General features: G+C 52.2%; 2 protein-coding genes across 27 annotated transcripts in view; one reads left to right on the forward strand and one right to left on the reverse strand.

The window, feature by feature from the left end:
• The window catches only part of ADCY7 (adenylate cyclase 7), a 64,485-nt gene extending 52,067 nt beyond the window's left edge, over positions 1 to 12,418 (forward strand). For 13 of the 23 annotated variants that reach the window (XM_060397927.1, XM_042231589.1, XM_060397920.1 and 10 more), the window contains 12 exons: positions 1,324 to 1,421; positions 2,316 to 2,400; positions 2,742 to 2,867; positions 3,679 to 3,777; positions 4,710 to 4,903; positions 5,761 to 5,848; positions 6,202 to 6,357; positions 7,044 to 7,190; positions 7,969 to 8,073; positions 8,448 to 8,562; positions 9,438 to 9,562; positions 9,736 to 12,418. In XM_060397927.1, coding sequence (XP_060253910.1) covers positions 1,324 to 1,421; positions 2,316 to 2,400; positions 2,742 to 2,867; positions 3,679 to 3,777; positions 4,710 to 4,903; positions 5,761 to 5,848; positions 6,202 to 6,357; positions 7,044 to 7,190; positions 7,969 to 8,073; positions 8,448 to 8,562; positions 9,438 to 9,562; positions 9,736 to 9,882 — 1,485 coding nt within the window. In that variant the 3' untranslated portion in view covers positions 9,883 to 12,418. Of the gene's footprint in view, positions 1 to 1,323; positions 1,422 to 2,315; positions 2,401 to 2,741; positions 2,868 to 3,678; positions 3,778 to 4,709; positions 4,904 to 5,757; positions 5,849 to 6,201; positions 6,358 to 7,043; positions 7,191 to 7,968; positions 8,074 to 8,447; positions 8,563 to 9,437; positions 9,563 to 9,735 lie in introns of all 23 variants that reach the window. The other 10 variants (XM_042231588.2, XM_027977824.3, XM_042231592.2 and 7 more) reach the window with 1 other exon arrangement.
• A 1,089-nt stretch (positions 12,419 to 13,507) lies between these two features.
• BRD7 (bromodomain containing 7) overlaps positions 13,508 to 16,192 on the reverse strand; it is a 49,585-nt gene continuing 46,900 nt past the window's right edge. The window contains exons 14-17 of one of the 4 annotated variants that reach the window (XM_015100431.4): positions 14,983 to 15,094; positions 14,546 to 14,689; positions 14,051 to 14,194; positions 13,508 to 13,740 (exon numbers count right to left, since the gene is read on the reverse strand). In XM_015100431.4, coding sequence (XP_014955917.2) covers positions 13,685 to 13,740; positions 14,051 to 14,194; positions 14,546 to 14,689; positions 14,983 to 15,094 — 456 coding nt within the window. In that variant the 3' untranslated portion in view covers positions 13,508 to 13,684. Of the gene's footprint in view, positions 14,195 to 14,545; positions 14,690 to 14,982; positions 15,098 to 16,192 lie in introns of all 4 variants that reach the window. The other 3 variants (XM_015100429.4, XM_060397931.1, XM_060397930.1) reach the window with 3 other exon arrangements.

Here is a 16,192-nt window from a genome sequence, read left to right on the forward strand (position 1 = left end):
GTGGGCTCCGAGGTCTGGGGGCAGGGGACAGGGGCAGCCAACACCCTCGGAAGGTCTGCTCGGGGAGGGTGCTGGGGAATCATTCCAGCTGCCACCAGGGTGGGGTCGGGAGTCCATCCAGCCTGTTGGGGTCTCTCTTGGCTCACTGCTCTGCCTGCCATGCCCGGGAGTGGTTCGCCTACTGGGGTTTGGGAGGCTTTGCTCCCTATATGCCAGACCTCAGCTGATGGCTCCAGGGCACACAGTGGTTGACAGTGTTGACCTTTTTAGGGAAAAGCCCCAAACTTAGTATTGGTCTAATGGGGCCCAACTGGTCCCCCTATATGGCTGTCGTAAAACCATTCTGTGTCCCGCTAGTGACCATTTTTGTTTTTAATTTGGCTGTGCTGTTCTTAGTTGTGGAATGAAGCATCTTCAGTTTTTTGTTGAGGCATGCATGATCTTTAGTTGTGGCAAGTGGGATCTAGTTCCCTGACCAAGGATTGAAGCCCGGACCCCTGCATTGGGAGAACAGAGTCTTAGCCACTGGACCACCAGGGAAGTCCCCGTTCACTTATTTATTGAGGGCCTATGGGTTCTGGCAGCGTCCAAGGCCCACACGTGGTCGTTTCACTCTCACCTGCTGGCCGAGATGGGTGCTAGTACCCTTTTCACAGACTCTGACGTTTAGAGAGTCTTGGCATCGGGTGTGGCCTGAGAGGGTGGCCCAGCCCATAGCGCCCGTTTCAGCCTCCAGGGGTCTCCCTGTGTGAGGAGCTTGGGGCCTGAAGGCAGGTGCGGTCATCAGAAGAGCCGTCTGGTGGCCTCCTGCTGCTGGGAGACCCAGATGGGCTGCCCGCTCCCTGAGCCTCGGTTTGCTCACCGGTGGTAGGAGCCCCACGGGCAGAGATCTGCCTGGTGTGGAGGGGCAGACAGCACAGGGCCCCCCACCCCCGGGCTCAGGGCTCAGGCCTGGTTGTACTGCTCAGTTTGGGATGACAACAGACCCACTGGTAGCCCCCATCACAGTAACCCCGAAGCTCACTTGGGCTACGGGATTTTCAGGGACCTGGGAAATAAAGATGGAGACCCGAGCCGGGCTGGGGAGGGGACGGGGTTGCCTCTGAATATAAAAGAGAGTTTGCAAAACCGAAACAAATGAGAATGGCTTGTTCATGATGACGTAACAGCGTCATGGTGAAGTCAAGGAGGTGGGGTAAGGGTGTTTTTTTAAAAAGATGATCAATCAGAGCCAGGGTGGAGCTGGGAAGGGGTCAGGGCAAGTGGCTCTGTGGGTGGGGCCTCGGCTGCCCGACCGCCCCTCACAGTCTCTGTTGCCCCCAGTACCGCCTGGCGCCCATCCCCCGGGTCCGCTACTACTTCGCTTGTGCCAGCTTCGTCTTCGTCTGCGTCCTGCTCATCCACGTCTTGCTGTTGTCCAGGTCAGTCATCCGGCCCACCAGGGTCAGGCGAGGAGGGCTGGGGACCCGCAGATCCCAGCCTGGGAGAAGGGGCTGGCTGTGGGTAACTCTAGTCACTTTAGACCTTCGAGCTGCAGAAACCAGCCTGGGTGCAGTGGTCCCCATACCTGGAGTTGCCAATGTTCAGTTTTTAATTAAAAAAAAAATTATTATTTATTTTAATTGGAGGCGAATTACTTTACAATATGATGGTGGTTTTTGCCGTACATTGACATGAATCAGCCATGGCAGTTTTTCGTTTTAATTGAAGGTGCTTGCTCTCTCGTGCTGTAGGCCTCCCCACTCCCACATGCCTCCCACCACCACAGTCACCGGTTATCTGTGTGGCCCTGGAGGCATTTCAGTTGCCCTAGGTGTTTGGAGTTGTAGAAGGGCCAACTCCTAAAATCGTAACTGCCACCATCTCCCTTTTAGGTGTGGGAGATTGAGGCTCTGGAGTAGAGGTGGGGTCTCTGTTGATGAGGGGGAGGCAGAGGAGGGGGCGGACAGGGACAGGGGGCTGAGGTCCTGGGAGAGAGTAGGATCAGCTCCTTGGTGGCCTCTGGAAGCATGCTTAGGCCAGAGGTTCAGGATGTGCTTAAGAAAGATGAAATAAGGAACATGTTTAGATGTGCTTGTGTGCTTGCTGGACAGGAGTGTAAAGGCTGCATAATCACTGATTTCTTGTGTACTGGGCCCAGAAATGGCGGGGGGCGGGGGGTGGAGTGTGCCGTGATGTTGATCCTGGGCTTGTGTGTTGTTCGTGGGGCAGCTGGACCACAGTGTGCAGAGGCCCCTTTGGCTGAGGTGCTGGGGGTGGGGAACATGCCCTGGGCAGAAGGTCCCCTCAGACTAAGGTTTTTCCTTCTTCTCCAGGGCGAAGACTCTGGGTGTGTCCTTTGGGCTGGTGGCCTGCGTGCTCGGGCTGGTACTAGCCTTGTGCTTCGCCTATGAGTTCTTGGTGAGCAAGAAGCCCCTGACAGTGCTGGCCGGGCCCCAGCCCCTCCCCACGAGCTCTGCCCCCCTTCCTGGAGGACAGTGCTGAGTGCCCTGGAGGCTCCTCCCAGGATCCTCTTTCCTAGGTGCTAGTGGTCCCCAAGCGGCCATGGCTGTCCCAGCCGCAAGGGTGGGCATGTCCCTTCTGTCTGCTCACCACATGTGTCCTGAGCTCTGGGCTGGACACAGGCACAGCACCCCTGATGCCCACTTGGAGCTCTCGGAAGCTGTCACTCTGCTGGGCCCTTGGGCTGTGGGCCCTCCCGGGTGCTGCGGGTGCTCTGTGATGACACTGTGATTCCACAGAGGTGCTGCCCGGCCCGGGGGAAGCTCCGAGCCATCACCGAGAGCGTGGAGACGCAGCCCCTGCTGCGGGTGTCCCTGGCCATCCTGACTATCGGCAGCCTGCTCGTCATCGCTGTCATCAACTTGGTGGGTGCCGGGGCTGGTGGGCCTGGCCAGGACCCCTCAGGCTGAGCACACTTTGGGGAGGAGGGAGCCAGTCTTCAACCCTGGGAACCTCTAGGTTCTAGAATCCCATAATCCTGTTGCCTAAAAGCAGCATGTGATGTGGCCATAATCCACAGCCTGGTGGGCCGGGCCTGTGGCAGCCCCCGTGGTGGCTCCGAGGTCCTCAGCCTGCATTGGTCACACAAGGACTCGAGGCCCCCAGAGCGCTCACCCGGCCACCACTGTGTCCTTGACGTGCCAGTCTTTCTCCAGCCCCCGGGGAGGTCCTGTCTCAGCCTCTCTGAGACCCATCTCCTCATTGGGGTCAAGCTGCCCTGGGCATGCGCTTGGGGGCACGTGGGTCCCACTTTGTGGGCTGGGCTCACATGCTTCGTGCTCAGACAGCACTTGTCCTGGCTGGTCCTGCCTGCTCCCACATCTAGAGTCGGCATCCCCTCCCAACCTCCGTGTCCGCTGCACTTGGGACTCTGTGACCGCCTCCCTCAGCATCACCCGGGGAGAAGGGCACTCACTGAAAACGCTGCTCCCAGCTTCTCCCCGAGTCAGCCCCGGGGGCCCTGGGGCAGGATCCACGTGCCATCCACTGCAGTGGAGCTGTGGCCGCGGTGGGAGGAGGTCGGGGTGCCGTGCCTCTGGGCTGGGCTTAGAGCCGCGCCTGGCAGGAGATGCTCACTGTGCCACGGAGCCCTGGGCCCTGCCCTCTGCCCCCAGCCCTGCTTGGCCTGAGCAGACCCTGGGTCGTCCTCTCACAGGGCCCTTGTCTTGTCCGTAGCCGCTGATGCCCTTCCGGGACTGGGGGCTGCCTGTTGGGAATGAGACAGGCCTGAGGGCTGTGAGCGGCTGTGAGATGAGCCCGTGCTACCTCCTCCCGGTGAGTGTGTCCCTCCGCGTGCCCCGTGCCCTCACTCGGATTTTCCCTGCACGCTCAGAGGGGGCTAAGTTCCGGAGCCCATGGGCTCTCCCAGGAGAGGTGAGAGTGCAGGGTGGGTGCTGGCGCCTGCATCCAGGGCGAGAAGGTTGTCCCCCACCACGTCCGTCATGCTCTCTCTTCGTGGATGGGGATGTGGCGTGGGGAGGGGGACAGGTTTGCCTCAGAGGAGGCAGCCCTGGAGCCAGGGCTGGGAGTGCCTGGAGTGCCCTCCTGGACAGAATGAGGGCGGTGGGACTTGAGGGGGCAGTGGGGGATTTGAGCTGGTCTCTGAAGGGCAGAAAGGTCATGGGTCAGCAGGGAGATAGGAGGTGGCACCGAGAGAAAGAGGCAGGTGGTGGGCACAGTAGGTTTCAGGTAGGCTTCAGGTGGTTGTGTCACAGGGAGGAGGTGGGGGAGGGTTGGGAGATGGAGCCAGAGGTAGGTTAGATCCAGCTCTGGGCAGAGCACAAGGGCCAGGGTGAGGCGCTCGGTCTCTATGCTGCGGTCGCTGGGGAGCCACAGCAGGATCTTGAGCAGGAGACCGACATGGGCAGAGATGTACTTTGGGAGGGACCAGCTCACAGCAGAACTCAAGACCTTGTCACGGCCACATGGCACCGGCATTTTCATTTACTACATTTTTTTTTCCTTTTAAATGAGTTCATTGGCTGTAAGTGGAAGTAAACTTATGCTAAAAACAACATATTACAGAAAGCTTTAGGTTCCATTGCCTGCTCCTTGTTAAGGGAGGCAGGAGGGTGATGCTGAAGACACGCTGGTTCTTCGTGGAGTCCCCTGTGGCTAAAGGAGCCCCTCCGTTCGGCGGCCTCTGGTCCGGGAGGTGCCGCCTGGAGACGGGAGGTAGGGGCTGACGGGCAGCCCTGTCTCCCCAGGACTACACCTGCAGCTGCGTCCTGGCCTTCATCGCTTGCTCTGTCTTCCTGCGGATGAGCCTGGAGCTGAAGGTTGTGCTGTTGACCATGGCCTTGGTGGCCTACCTGGCCCTCTTCAACGTCTCCCCGAGCTGGCAGTGGGACTGCTGTGGCCACAGCATGGGCAACCTCACCGGGACCAATGGCACCCTCAGGTGAGGCCCCGCCCACTGCCCGCCCTGACTGTGCCCGCTGCAGCGCCCTTGGCTTTGTCTCAGCGCCGTTTCAAACTCGGGTGCTCTTGCAGCCACAGTCCCCTGTGGAGCAGACAGCTTGTGGGCTGGACTGGCAGGTGGCGTGGTTCCCACTTTACAGAAGGGGAAGCCATGGCCCTGGGTCTGCAGCGCTCAGGACTGAATGTGACTCATCGGCAGAGGGTGTGTCCCCGGTCCCCAGAGGCCACCTGGTCTCCTGTCTCTAGGCCAGTCTGGAGTGGGAGGTGGAGGCTGCAGCCCTTAGCCCAGCACCCGGCTCTGAGCTGTGTCCTGCGTCTCAGAGTTCTGCAGAGAGTGGTCGTCTCTGGTCTGTTCCCAGACACATGGAGGGGCTGGTGTGTGCCTGCTTCTGGGGCTGGGGGCTCAGGTGGGCCAAGGAGAGAGACCTGGCTGCCTTGAGCTAAAAGGCAGAAACCGGGGGACCCAGAACAAGGCCTGTTCCCACGGGCCTGGCTTGCACCTGCGACTCCTGCAAGCCCTGCTCACCTGAGGAGCCCGGGCTGCCTTTGGCTGCCCCCCACCTGCCGACAGTGCTTTCCTTGACTTTGCCATGGCCCTTCCCTGTGACCAGGTGTCAGCTCCGATGTCACCTCCCTGTCAGCCTCCACTGTACCTCCCTCTTTACGTTACAACCTGAAGCATCTTGTTTGCCAGCCTTGCGCACACGAGCTCTGAGGGCAGCACCCTTCCATCTGGCTCACTTTCCCAGGGGCTAGCACTGGGTCTGGGCCTGCATTTGGGGGGGGCTTCCGGGGGAAGTGGTGGTGATGTCTGCCTTTCCTCCTCGTGTCCAGCAGCTCCTCATCCTGTTCATGGCATCTGAAGACGATGATCAATTTCTACTTGGTCTTGTTCTACACCACCCTCATCATGCTCTCCAGACAGGTGCAGCCTGGGAGGCCCCTCTGCTTGGAGAGAGGCTGGGGGTCGGGTGGGGGCGGCCTCGGACTTGGAGCTGTACACAAGATGCAGTCTTTTCAGGATGTTCTGCTCCCGGGGTCAGGGGTCCTGCGTGTCCTTACTTCTCGTCAGGACTTGAGTGACATTTAATCGTGTGGGTCACTTGAGGATTGTAAGTCTCAGCTGACAGGGGTTTCAAGGCCACTGCAGGGCGGCCCTTGAGTTGGCGATGTCAGCCAGAGGCACAGGGAGGCTCCGTGGCCCCTGGGGTTACAAGTGTGCCCTGCCCTCTGCCCTCGCTCACTGCAGCCAGGACTCAGATATCCCCCTGTCCACAGATTGACTATTACTGCCGCCTGGACTGTCTGTGGAAGAAGAAGTTCAAGAAGGAACATGAGGAGTTTGAAACCATGGAGAATGTGAACCGCCTTCTTCTAGAGAATGTCCTGCCCGCACACGTGGCCGCCCACTTCATCGGTGACAAGTTAAACGAGGTGGGGACAAGAAGGGACTAGTCACTCTGGGCGGGGAGCCCCAAGGCACAGGTGTGGTTCCTGGAGGGAGGCTGCTTTCTGCACTTGGCCTCACCGATGGATGCTCCCAGGAGACTGTGTGTGCCATGAGCTGTAAGAAAACAGGCCTCGGAGTCAAGAGACCTGCATTCAGGTCTCACCGCCCTGGGCCTTGATTTTCACATCTGTAAAGTGGGGCTGATAGTACTTGGCTGGCAGAATTGTTGCAGGGAGCACATGTCCAGGTATTTGTAATCCAGACCATCTGCTGATGAAAACACGCATTTCTACCAGTTCTGTACAGCAGAGTTTCCTGTCTATGGGAACTCAGACCCAGTGAGCAGAGAACCCAGGCCTCCTGACTGTTACCATCTATACCCGGGGGTTCTCAAGCCCAGCTGTGCAGACACAGGGGACCTAAAGAAGCCCCAAACCAACCTGAGTCCCACCGTCCTCAACAAACTGATTTAGAACCTCCTGTTTTGTAATGATCCCCAGTTGAATCTCATGTAGTCAGGTGGAGAACCACTGCTCAGCCACTCCTGTCCCCCTCTCACCCCCGCCAACACCTGCTCCTGTGAGGAGGAATCGGCCCCAGTCTGCTCGCCGCCCTGCTCCCAGGAGGCCGGGTGGCCATGGGGTCCTGTGTCTCCCCCGCCCCAATCCAGGACTGGTACCATCAGTCCTACGACTGCGTGTGTGTCATGTTTGCGTCGGTGCCGGACTTTAAAGTCTTCTACACAGAGTGCGACGTCAACAAGGAAGGGCTGGAGTGCCTGCGCCTGCTCAACGAGATCATCGCCGACTTTGACGAGGTAGGGCCTCCACGCAGCCTGTAGAGTGCGGGGTGGGCCCAGGGCGCCCCAGCCCCAGTTTACGTGCACCGCGGCTCCCTCGGGGGGAGCACACATCACACAGATGAAAAGAACACACGCATTTGCCTTTCCTTTCCTTTCAGCATGTAATGTGTTATCTTCTCTGTGATTGGCAGCAGCTTGCTTAGATTTAGGTTGTAGAGTTGTTTGATTTCTTGCTTAGCCTGTGCTGGCAGTCTGTTGCAGAGTTAGTCACTCAGTTTGGGCTTAAGTCTTAGCTGCAAATAATCCTCATGCCTGTTGAGTAGTGGGGTGTTTGCATCTTAGTAGGAATTAGACTGGGCTTCCCTGGTGGCTCAGACAGTAAAGAATCTGCCTGCAATGCGGGAGACCTGGGTTCGATCCCTGGGTTGGGAAGATCCCCTGGAGGACAGGGCAACCCACTCCCATTATTCTTGCCTGGAGAATCCCCAGGGACAGAGGAGCCTGGCGGGCTACAGTCTGTGGGGCCGCAGAGAGTCGGACACGACTGAGCAACTAAGCACACAGAAGTGAGAATGAAAAAAGACAAGGAATGTCAGGGAAGAAAGGAGCAGGGAGAGAACACAGAGGCTGTGCCCACCTGTACGGAGGTGTGAACTCAGAGGGCAAAGGCCCAGCGGGAGAAATGTTTGCATTCAGAAGTGGTGGTGGGAGAGGACCCTACCCCCTTCTCAGGACCGGGGACAGGCCCAGGCTGCAGCCCTCTTGTACGGCCCTGCTTCCCTTTGTCCTGCAGCTGCTGTTAAAGCCGAAGTTCAGTGGTGTGGAGAAGATCAAGACCATCGGCAGCACGTACATGGCCGCTGCGGGGCTCAGCATCCCCTCAGGGCCTGAGAATCAGGTACTCAGCCTACCTGCTGGCCTCGCGCCGCAGCCCCAGAGGAGGGGAGAGTGGGCACAGCCCCAGGCCAACACTGTCCTCTCCACAATCCCTCCTTTGAGGGTGCGGCAAAGGAGCTCATGCCTCAGCCTGAGGGACGATTTGCTGGAGGAGTTGGGACAGGGGGCCCCTCGCCAGGAGGGGAGTCTAAGGGGGTGCTCGGGTCCTGGACACCCTGTGGAGGAGGCTTGGTCGGTACAGCTCTGCCCAGCAGTGGCCCCCCGTGGCTTTCATGCCCTGGCTGGCACACGGTGCTCCCCGGGTCAGGGTGCTCTGGAGGCAGGGAGGCGGAGCAACACTGCCCGCGGCCCCACGTACAGCGCTCTATCCCGCAGGACCTGGAGCGGCAGCACGCCCATATTGGCATCATGGTGGAGTTCAGCACCGCCCTGATGAGCAAGCTGGATGGCATCAATCGGCACTCTTTCAACTCCTTTCGCCTCCGAGTTGGTGAGGCCCTGAGAAGGTGGGGTGGGCTGTGGCTCAGGGCAGGACTGTGCAGCCCTGGCAGCCCCACTCTCAGTGGGGTGTATGTTGCCATCCCTGCCTCCTGGCAGCCCCACTCTCAGTGGGGTGTATGTTGCCATCCCTGCCTCCTGGCAGCGCCACCCTCAGTTGGGTGTATGTTGCCATCTGTTTCGAAAAACTTTAGAAATCCCTCTCTGATCTTACAACCAAGTGATTGGGAAATTATTCTTTCCTTGCATACTACTTTTCTTTGAAGGTTTTAAGTAACCAGGAATATATATTACCATGGGGAATCCCCAGTTGTAAACAGGTGCCCTTAAATATCCTGAAAACAAATCAAAATTATTAACCTAAGTCGTCACCGACAACTAATATGGTCAGTCCCCAAAACCCATTCACTGTTTAAGAGGTGATTAGCCGATACAGATAGAGTAAAGCATCTGCCTGCAATGCAGGAGACCCGGGTTTGATCCCTGGGTTGGGAAAATCCCTTAGAGAAGAAAATGGCAACCCACTCCAGTATTCTTGCCTGGAGAATCCCTTGGACAGAGGAGCTTGGCGGGTTACAGTCCATGGGGTCACAAAAGAGTCAGACGCGATTGAGTGACACACACAGAGCAGATAAAGGAAGTGTTAACACTGGACTCAGGCTCCACATCCAGTCAAGTCTGAAAGGGAACTGCCCAGGGAGCCCTCCCCTCCCATCTCAAGTGCCATCTCCTGTCCCAGGTGCAGGAAGCGCGGTCCCTACCTTCATTTTCGCGGTTTTGCCAATCCTTTCCGTGGTAGCTGGGTGGATTCTGTAGCCCTATAGCTGGAGGCTCTGTCTCTATGATGCCAACTGCAAATATCTTTAGGCATAAACCATGGGCCTGTGATTGCTGGAGTGATTGGGGCACGAAAACCTCAGTACGACATCTGGGGAAACACGGTCAACGTTGCCAGTCGAATGGAGAGCACTGGAGAACTTGGAAAAATCCAGGTAAAAGCTCACCTGGGGAAACCTGTGCCCAGTGAGGGAGCCTGGGCTAAGTCTGCCAGGGGATTCTAGCCACCAAATTCTGGAGGGAAACCAGACCCTGTCGGCCAATTTCTCTTCGTCCCCGCCACAGCAGGTTTCTCTCTTCTGAGGACTTATGCTTCTTTCCTTTTCAGGTTACTGAAGAGACATGTACCATCCTCCAGGGACTAGGGTATTCCTGTGAGTGCCGCGGGCTGATTAATGTCAAAGGCAAAGGGGAACTGAGGACTTACTTTGTCTGTACAGATACCGCCAAGTTCCAAGGCCTGGGGCTGAACTGAGGGCTTTTGGTAGGTGCCAGACGTGCTGGAAACCCATTTCCTTCTCTGAAGCAAGCCAGGCGGAAGGCCCAGCCCCACACCAGGCACAAAGGCCATCCAAGGGATTGGTCATCACCACCTGAGCAGGTGGCTGTGTGTGCGTGGCCTCCTTGGACTTGCACTAGGGGACGTGTCAGCTTGGGGCAATCACCCGGCCTTACACACAGGCAGCCAGAACCTCTGTGCTGTCCGAGTCTGCAGGGCGGCCTCCAGCCCAGCAGGGAACAGCTCATTTGTGGGCCGTGCACTCATCCCCAAGGTGCTGTGGAGGAGACCTTGGAGCATGACCTGGAGACCTGCCTGCCCCACCCCCCACGGCCTGTGACCTGCACACGTGGAACGTGTCTTTTCTCGTCCAGGATGGGTGGGAGCTCCTTTCTCCCCAGCACACCAGCTACAAGAGCGCACACTTCTCATATAGGCATTCTGGTAAATGGAGTTGAAAGATTGTTTTACATCTACAAATGGGTTCAAACAATAGGGAGAAAGCCCCACAGTGGACACTTACTTCTTATCCTCTTTGGCATGTGTCTGTTTAAAAATGGATTCATTATTAATTGAGGTGTCACCCTCTAAATGACTTCTGAGATGCTGGATAAATTCTCTTCCCTCCAGTGTAGCCTCTTCCTTGGGAACCATGGACACGCAAGTGGGACCACTGTCCTGTGTGAGCTCACGGGGTCAGCTCAGCTGTGGGATGGAGCTCTGAGGAGCGTGGCCACAGGAAGGCAGCAAGTGGCAGAGCCTTGGCTTGAATCAGACAACTTTGAAGCCAGAATTGAGATTGGGTTTAATAAGTGAAAAGCCTTAGAAAAGAAGGTGTACGCTCTCAGCCCTTCCTTGACTCCTCATGCATTTCCGAGCGCCCCTGGCAGCCTTGCAGCCTGTCTTAGCTTTATACTGGAAAGGAGTGGCCTCTGTGTGAGAGAAGCTGACAGGCTGCAGTTCTCCCCTTCAGTCCTCACAGCTAGCTCTGAAGAGGACCTACTCAGCATCAGCATGTGCAGAGGTTCCCGGATCTTGGAAGCCAGGCCTCTCACAAACAAATGCTTGGATGTTCTGAGCTGACTGAAGCCAGGCAAGTGAAAAAGCCAGGTTTTTGAGGTGTGGTGTCTTACAGCACTTCAGCTCCAAAAGAATCGAAAGAAGTCAATCTGTGTTTTAACATGAGGAAAGACCAAACTGCCCATTCCCTTTTCCAAACTGCCTTCACTGCGTCATAACCAGAGTATCACCAGGGTTTCTAATACAGCTGAACTTGACTATATAGCAGGAATTCTAGCCACAAGCCATCCATGAACTCCCCTGAAATTATAAAGTCTTGCAAACGTGAGGCTTTAAAAGATGACACGACCTTGCAGACAGGTGACTAAGCAGCCGAGTTTGCCTGGGACGGGGGCGGTGGAGTGAGCCACGGCAGGGAGGGGACTGGAGCCGAACCTGCTGTTGGCCAGTGCTGAGTCCTGGGGTTGGGTGGGCTAGTGGCAGCTCTGATGCATCACTAGAACAGGTGGGAATAAATCACAAGAACTTGCTGTCCTAAAGGAGTTTCACGGTGAAAACGCTGGTAAGGGAAATAAACCTTACTTAGATTGCCTTTTTCACATACCAGTTCTTCATCTAAGTACTACGCTGAAATCTATACCCTTAAAATCAGGAGTGACTGGGCTTTCCTGGGAAATCACGAAGGTTCTGTCACTGATCCAGTGTAGACACACATCAGTATGCTGGGCCTCTCTGAGGTGGACATGCTTCTACTCCTGCAACATACAAATTACTGTTTGCCTCCAGCAAAGAAATCCCAATTGGGAGTTTAAAAAATAATTGGTTACCATTTATGTATTTTTTTTTCACTGTGCTCAGATAAGAATAATATTAAGTTCTGAATTTCTGACATTCAGATCATAGTGTATAACTGACCATAAAAATCACTTAGTTACTTGTTATAAATTCATTTTCCAATTACCAAGTCATTTGTTCACAGGTGTCATTTTGCTTTGACAAGACAAGTATTTTTCCTAACACTGACCTTCTCTGTGGGTCAGGGACATGCTTCATATCTCTACTACGGTGGCCTCACTGATGCTAGTGAAGTTTTCTGATTTCCTTAAGAAAATTTCCTAAACAGAAAAGATCATTAACCACTGTATACATTGTGTGTATGTATAAAAATAGGCTTTGAGAAAGTAAGTGAAACGACTAGGGGTTATTCGACACACTGAATATTTATAGATCTGTAACATTTGTTTCAAAATGTTATATTTCATTTTTATAAAGTACCAGTGTTTCTCTTTTGTTTAGCTTTTCATAGATAAAGCAGCAATCTGGAAAACCTGTTCTGGAGTGTTTTGAATTTAAATGTTTTCTTGGTCTTTGGGAACTACTTAGCTAAATAGATTGAAAGTTTTAAGAGCTGGTTGCTACCTGAATTATATTTGAGAGACAAACTCTAAAAAGACTTGATAAATATTGATAAATACATATTTGAATGGATTAATTCTTCTGGCATATGTTTTCAAGTATGTTTTTGAAAGATTAGGTCATCTTAACTCTCTTAAGAGATTCAGTTTTCCTTCACCCTACTTGTTAAATGTTAGTTTTCAAAGTCAAGAAAATAATAAAATAGCTTCCAGCCTGGATGTTTTACAGAAGGACTCCATACAGTCTGAGTAGGGTCTGAAACCTGATTTGTTCCTGAATTAGGTCACAGTCTAGTGCCTGGTCACAGAAGAGGAAGGACCACGTATCATTTCCTACTTAAATAATTAAACTGCTCAGGAACTTAACCTTTGCCTTTCAGATAGAAGTAGATGAGTATCAGTTTTGGGGGCATGGCAGAATCTTAGGTGACCTGTTGAAAAACAGTAAATAGAAACATCAACTTTCCTTTAAGCTTGGTGATTTCCTTTTCATATTCATGGACAATTTAGTTTGTATCCTATTTGGCTTGTCCTTTTATTATACTGGGAAAACCCCTCTACAAATGGCAAAAATAAACCAAAAAGGAACACCAGACAAGTTAGTGCTATGAAACTCCTAACATATTTTTATTTCGTTTTGCTTTCGTGGTGGGAAGCCCTGCTCCTTCCACATAAGGACATCGTCCTCAATACATATATGGGGGACATGCTAGTAAATTCTAAAGTTGAATTTGTTTTCATGGCATAACAATGGGAATCTCACTGGATGGTAATTTTAAAGAAGGGTTTCTCAGTCATGGTCCTGCCTGTGAAACATAAGGAAGCAGCACTATCACTCCTCTGCAAGAACTCTGCCTAGGTCCACTCCCATCCACTTTCTGCTCAGTATTCCAACAGGTCCAAATCATTCCTTCCTCACAAGGCCCCTTTTTGAATAAATCCTCGAAGTGAAATCTGCTAAGTCAGGAACCATTTGGTTATAATTTCCTTAATGAGAAGAAAGGCAAATATGGGAAAATGAGGGATTTCAATGATTTGGGCAACTTTTTAATGGATGGTCAGGAAAAAGGCTGTTCTATTCTCCAAGCTCTTCTCTAATACTCCATCCTCAGATTCGGCCCCAGGAAAAGGTGAAGGGGTAACTCAGGTGATATGTACAATACAGCTCATAGTCCAGGTTCAGCTTTATTACCTAATAGAAGTTCAACCTCTGGAACATTAAAATCAACTGTTCCAAAGTTTAATTAAAAACACAATTTACAAATATTTAATATCTTCTGAAAAGCATTTCCAAGTTAATGAAAAAAATATATACATAATATATAATCAAATACCAGATAGATTCAAATCCCATCAGGTTCACACTCAGTAACATCAGTCTTTTTAGGTTCTTCAAAATCTGAAAGAAAAAAAAACACACCCTTTATTTAGCACCTTTTTTCCTTTTAATTAGAAAGGGGATGTCACAGTAAAACAGAGTAACTGTCGACAGCCCTTCTTCACTATGTTCAAGGTTAAAGACTAGGCAGGTGTATCACTATAGGTTTTTTTTCCTGCAAGTGTGTGAGGTCTTTATTCCTTAGACAAGATGGAAAGAAAACTCGCCCAGTTCACACGTTAGCATCAGAGACAACACCTTGCAGATGCTGCTGGAGGGAGAAGACTGATGTTCCCTCGCCCTCCATTCTCCAGAGACACAGGGCACACACCTGCTGTTAAATCCACAAGGTTGTTTCCAATGACCGGGGAGGGGACGGAAATCCCCATTGCTTTTCGGACTCCATATGTGCTTACAATATCACCCGGAGTTACTTGCTGTGCAAGTTCTTTAAGGTTATTGGTCACTTGTTCAGCTAGGGAAAAAAAACAGCAACAGAAAGAGTTCAAGGTACTGAAATGTGATTCCTTTAGATAACTGAAAAAAAAAAAAAGCCCAATAAACATGAATACAGAAAATGAACTGTCCATGGTGTTTCCCTTCAGTGTTAAGACTATATAGTGGTATCACTACTCAAGCAATCAATGCTCCCTTTAAGCGGCTTGCTTCTCTAACCAGGGGCTTAGATGGTAAAGAACCTGCCTGCAATGCAGGAGAGCCCGGTTCCATTCCTGGGTTGGGAAGATCCCCTGGAAAAGGGATAGACTACCCACTCCAGTATTCCTGGGCTGCCCTGGTGGCTCAGATTCTAAGAGGTACCACATACCGAGATGCATTTCTCTGTACGATGGACCCAAGAGACAGATCATGTTGGGAGGGGGTCTGGTGCTCAGACGCTCATTCTGGGCTTCCTGGAGCTCTCTGAGCAGTTTGGTGGTCTCATCAAGTTTCCTCTGGAACACTTCAGCTTCTGTGAGAAAAATAACTTATTAAAGACATCATGGACATCTTGTATCTGATCCTGTGCAACAAACTGAATACTATGCTCTGGGGTTTTGCCATTTATTGGTTAGTCGTCTCTCCTCAAAGGAGGAATCCCCCCTAAATGAAATCAACACCACAGACACGCTTCACTATTCACTGAGCTTGGCCAGTCACCATGTTCCCATAGTGAATGGCTATGCTAACCTGTGCTCCTTTGACATTACATCTTGCCTGCCTGTGTCAGGAAGTGTTTCCTTCAAGTCCTCTGGAGACACTCACCTTCGGAGTCAAACACTTCAACTGGAGCTCCAAAGTTTGTGACTGCTTTCAGCGCTGTAAACTTGTCTTGATGATTGGAGTCCAAAGGCCCTGTTAGTTCAACTTCTGTAACCTGCTTAAAAAATAGTTACCTGAGCTTGCTAAGCCCTGACAATGCTAGAATGAGAAGTTAGTAAGATGGCTTGTGTTTATAAGCCAAGTTATTTCACTTATTTAGAGTTATAATTCTGATGCCATAAAAACCTTTAAAATGCCATTCCTAAATCCTGGTGGACGTGTCCCTAAGTTCACACTTCTCGGTAATGGAATGGTGTGTTTTAAACACTGTGTTATTTGCTTCATCGCCGCTCTAAGGATAAAAGCCTTGTCACTGCCCTTTTGGTGACTGTGGTGGTGCTGCAGTTTCTGAGGCTCACAGGCAATGTTTTAGTCCAAACACTGGCACTCCCTTATGGTAGAACTTGAACGTGAGATACTTCCTGGGTTCTCCTGTGGGCCTCAAAGTCAGGCTGTTAGTATTGCATGGGAGAAACAAAATCCTAAAATGGGTAGTTTTATTTTTGGAATCTCAAGACTCAGAATTTCCATAACCCTAAAACTGGTTTTTAGGAAATGATCAACTGTGACAATGAGTAACCCAAAGTTAATGGTTCCATTTATACTCTGGTATTGCACTCTGAGCTCAGACGCATGGGCTAAGTGTGGTGGAGAAAACCCTATCAGTACACACTTGGGTTTGTCACCTCAGCTGGGCCCTCACAACTCAACTCAAAACACTTCTCACCCAGCTTTCCTTCCCAGTCTCCAGCTTTCCTTCATTCTTACCTGTTCACCACGTACATGACTTTGCCTGGCTAATCTTTCTTGGAAAATGACATGACTTTTTAAGTACCATGTATGTTTGCATCTATCTTTACTTGATCTCCCATCTTCAAGTTTTCTTTCCTGTCAAAAGGCTTACAACTCTCTAAGTCACGTAACTCACGGCATCTTTATCTTGTCCCCACCGTTTTACTGAAATTACTCTGATTTAGGTTACAAATGACATGAGCTAGAGGGCTCCGTGTGGCATCCGACACTGCTGGACTCTTTCCTGCACGACTCTGCCATGCTCTTCCTATCTTAACCATTGGTCTTTCCAAGGTTTTTTTGGCCCTTTCCTTATGTGTTCTGCCTGGACAGTCTCATTCATTTAATACCTACAATAATT

Source organism: Ovis aries, chromosome 14 (assembly GCF_016772045.2).
Source record: "Ovis aries strain OAR_USU_Benz2616 breed Rambouillet chromosome 14, ARS-UI_Ramb_v3.0, whole genome shotgun sequence".
NCBI classification, from domain to species: domain Eukaryota; kingdom Metazoa; phylum Chordata; class Mammalia; order Artiodactyla; family Bovidae; genus Ovis; species Ovis aries.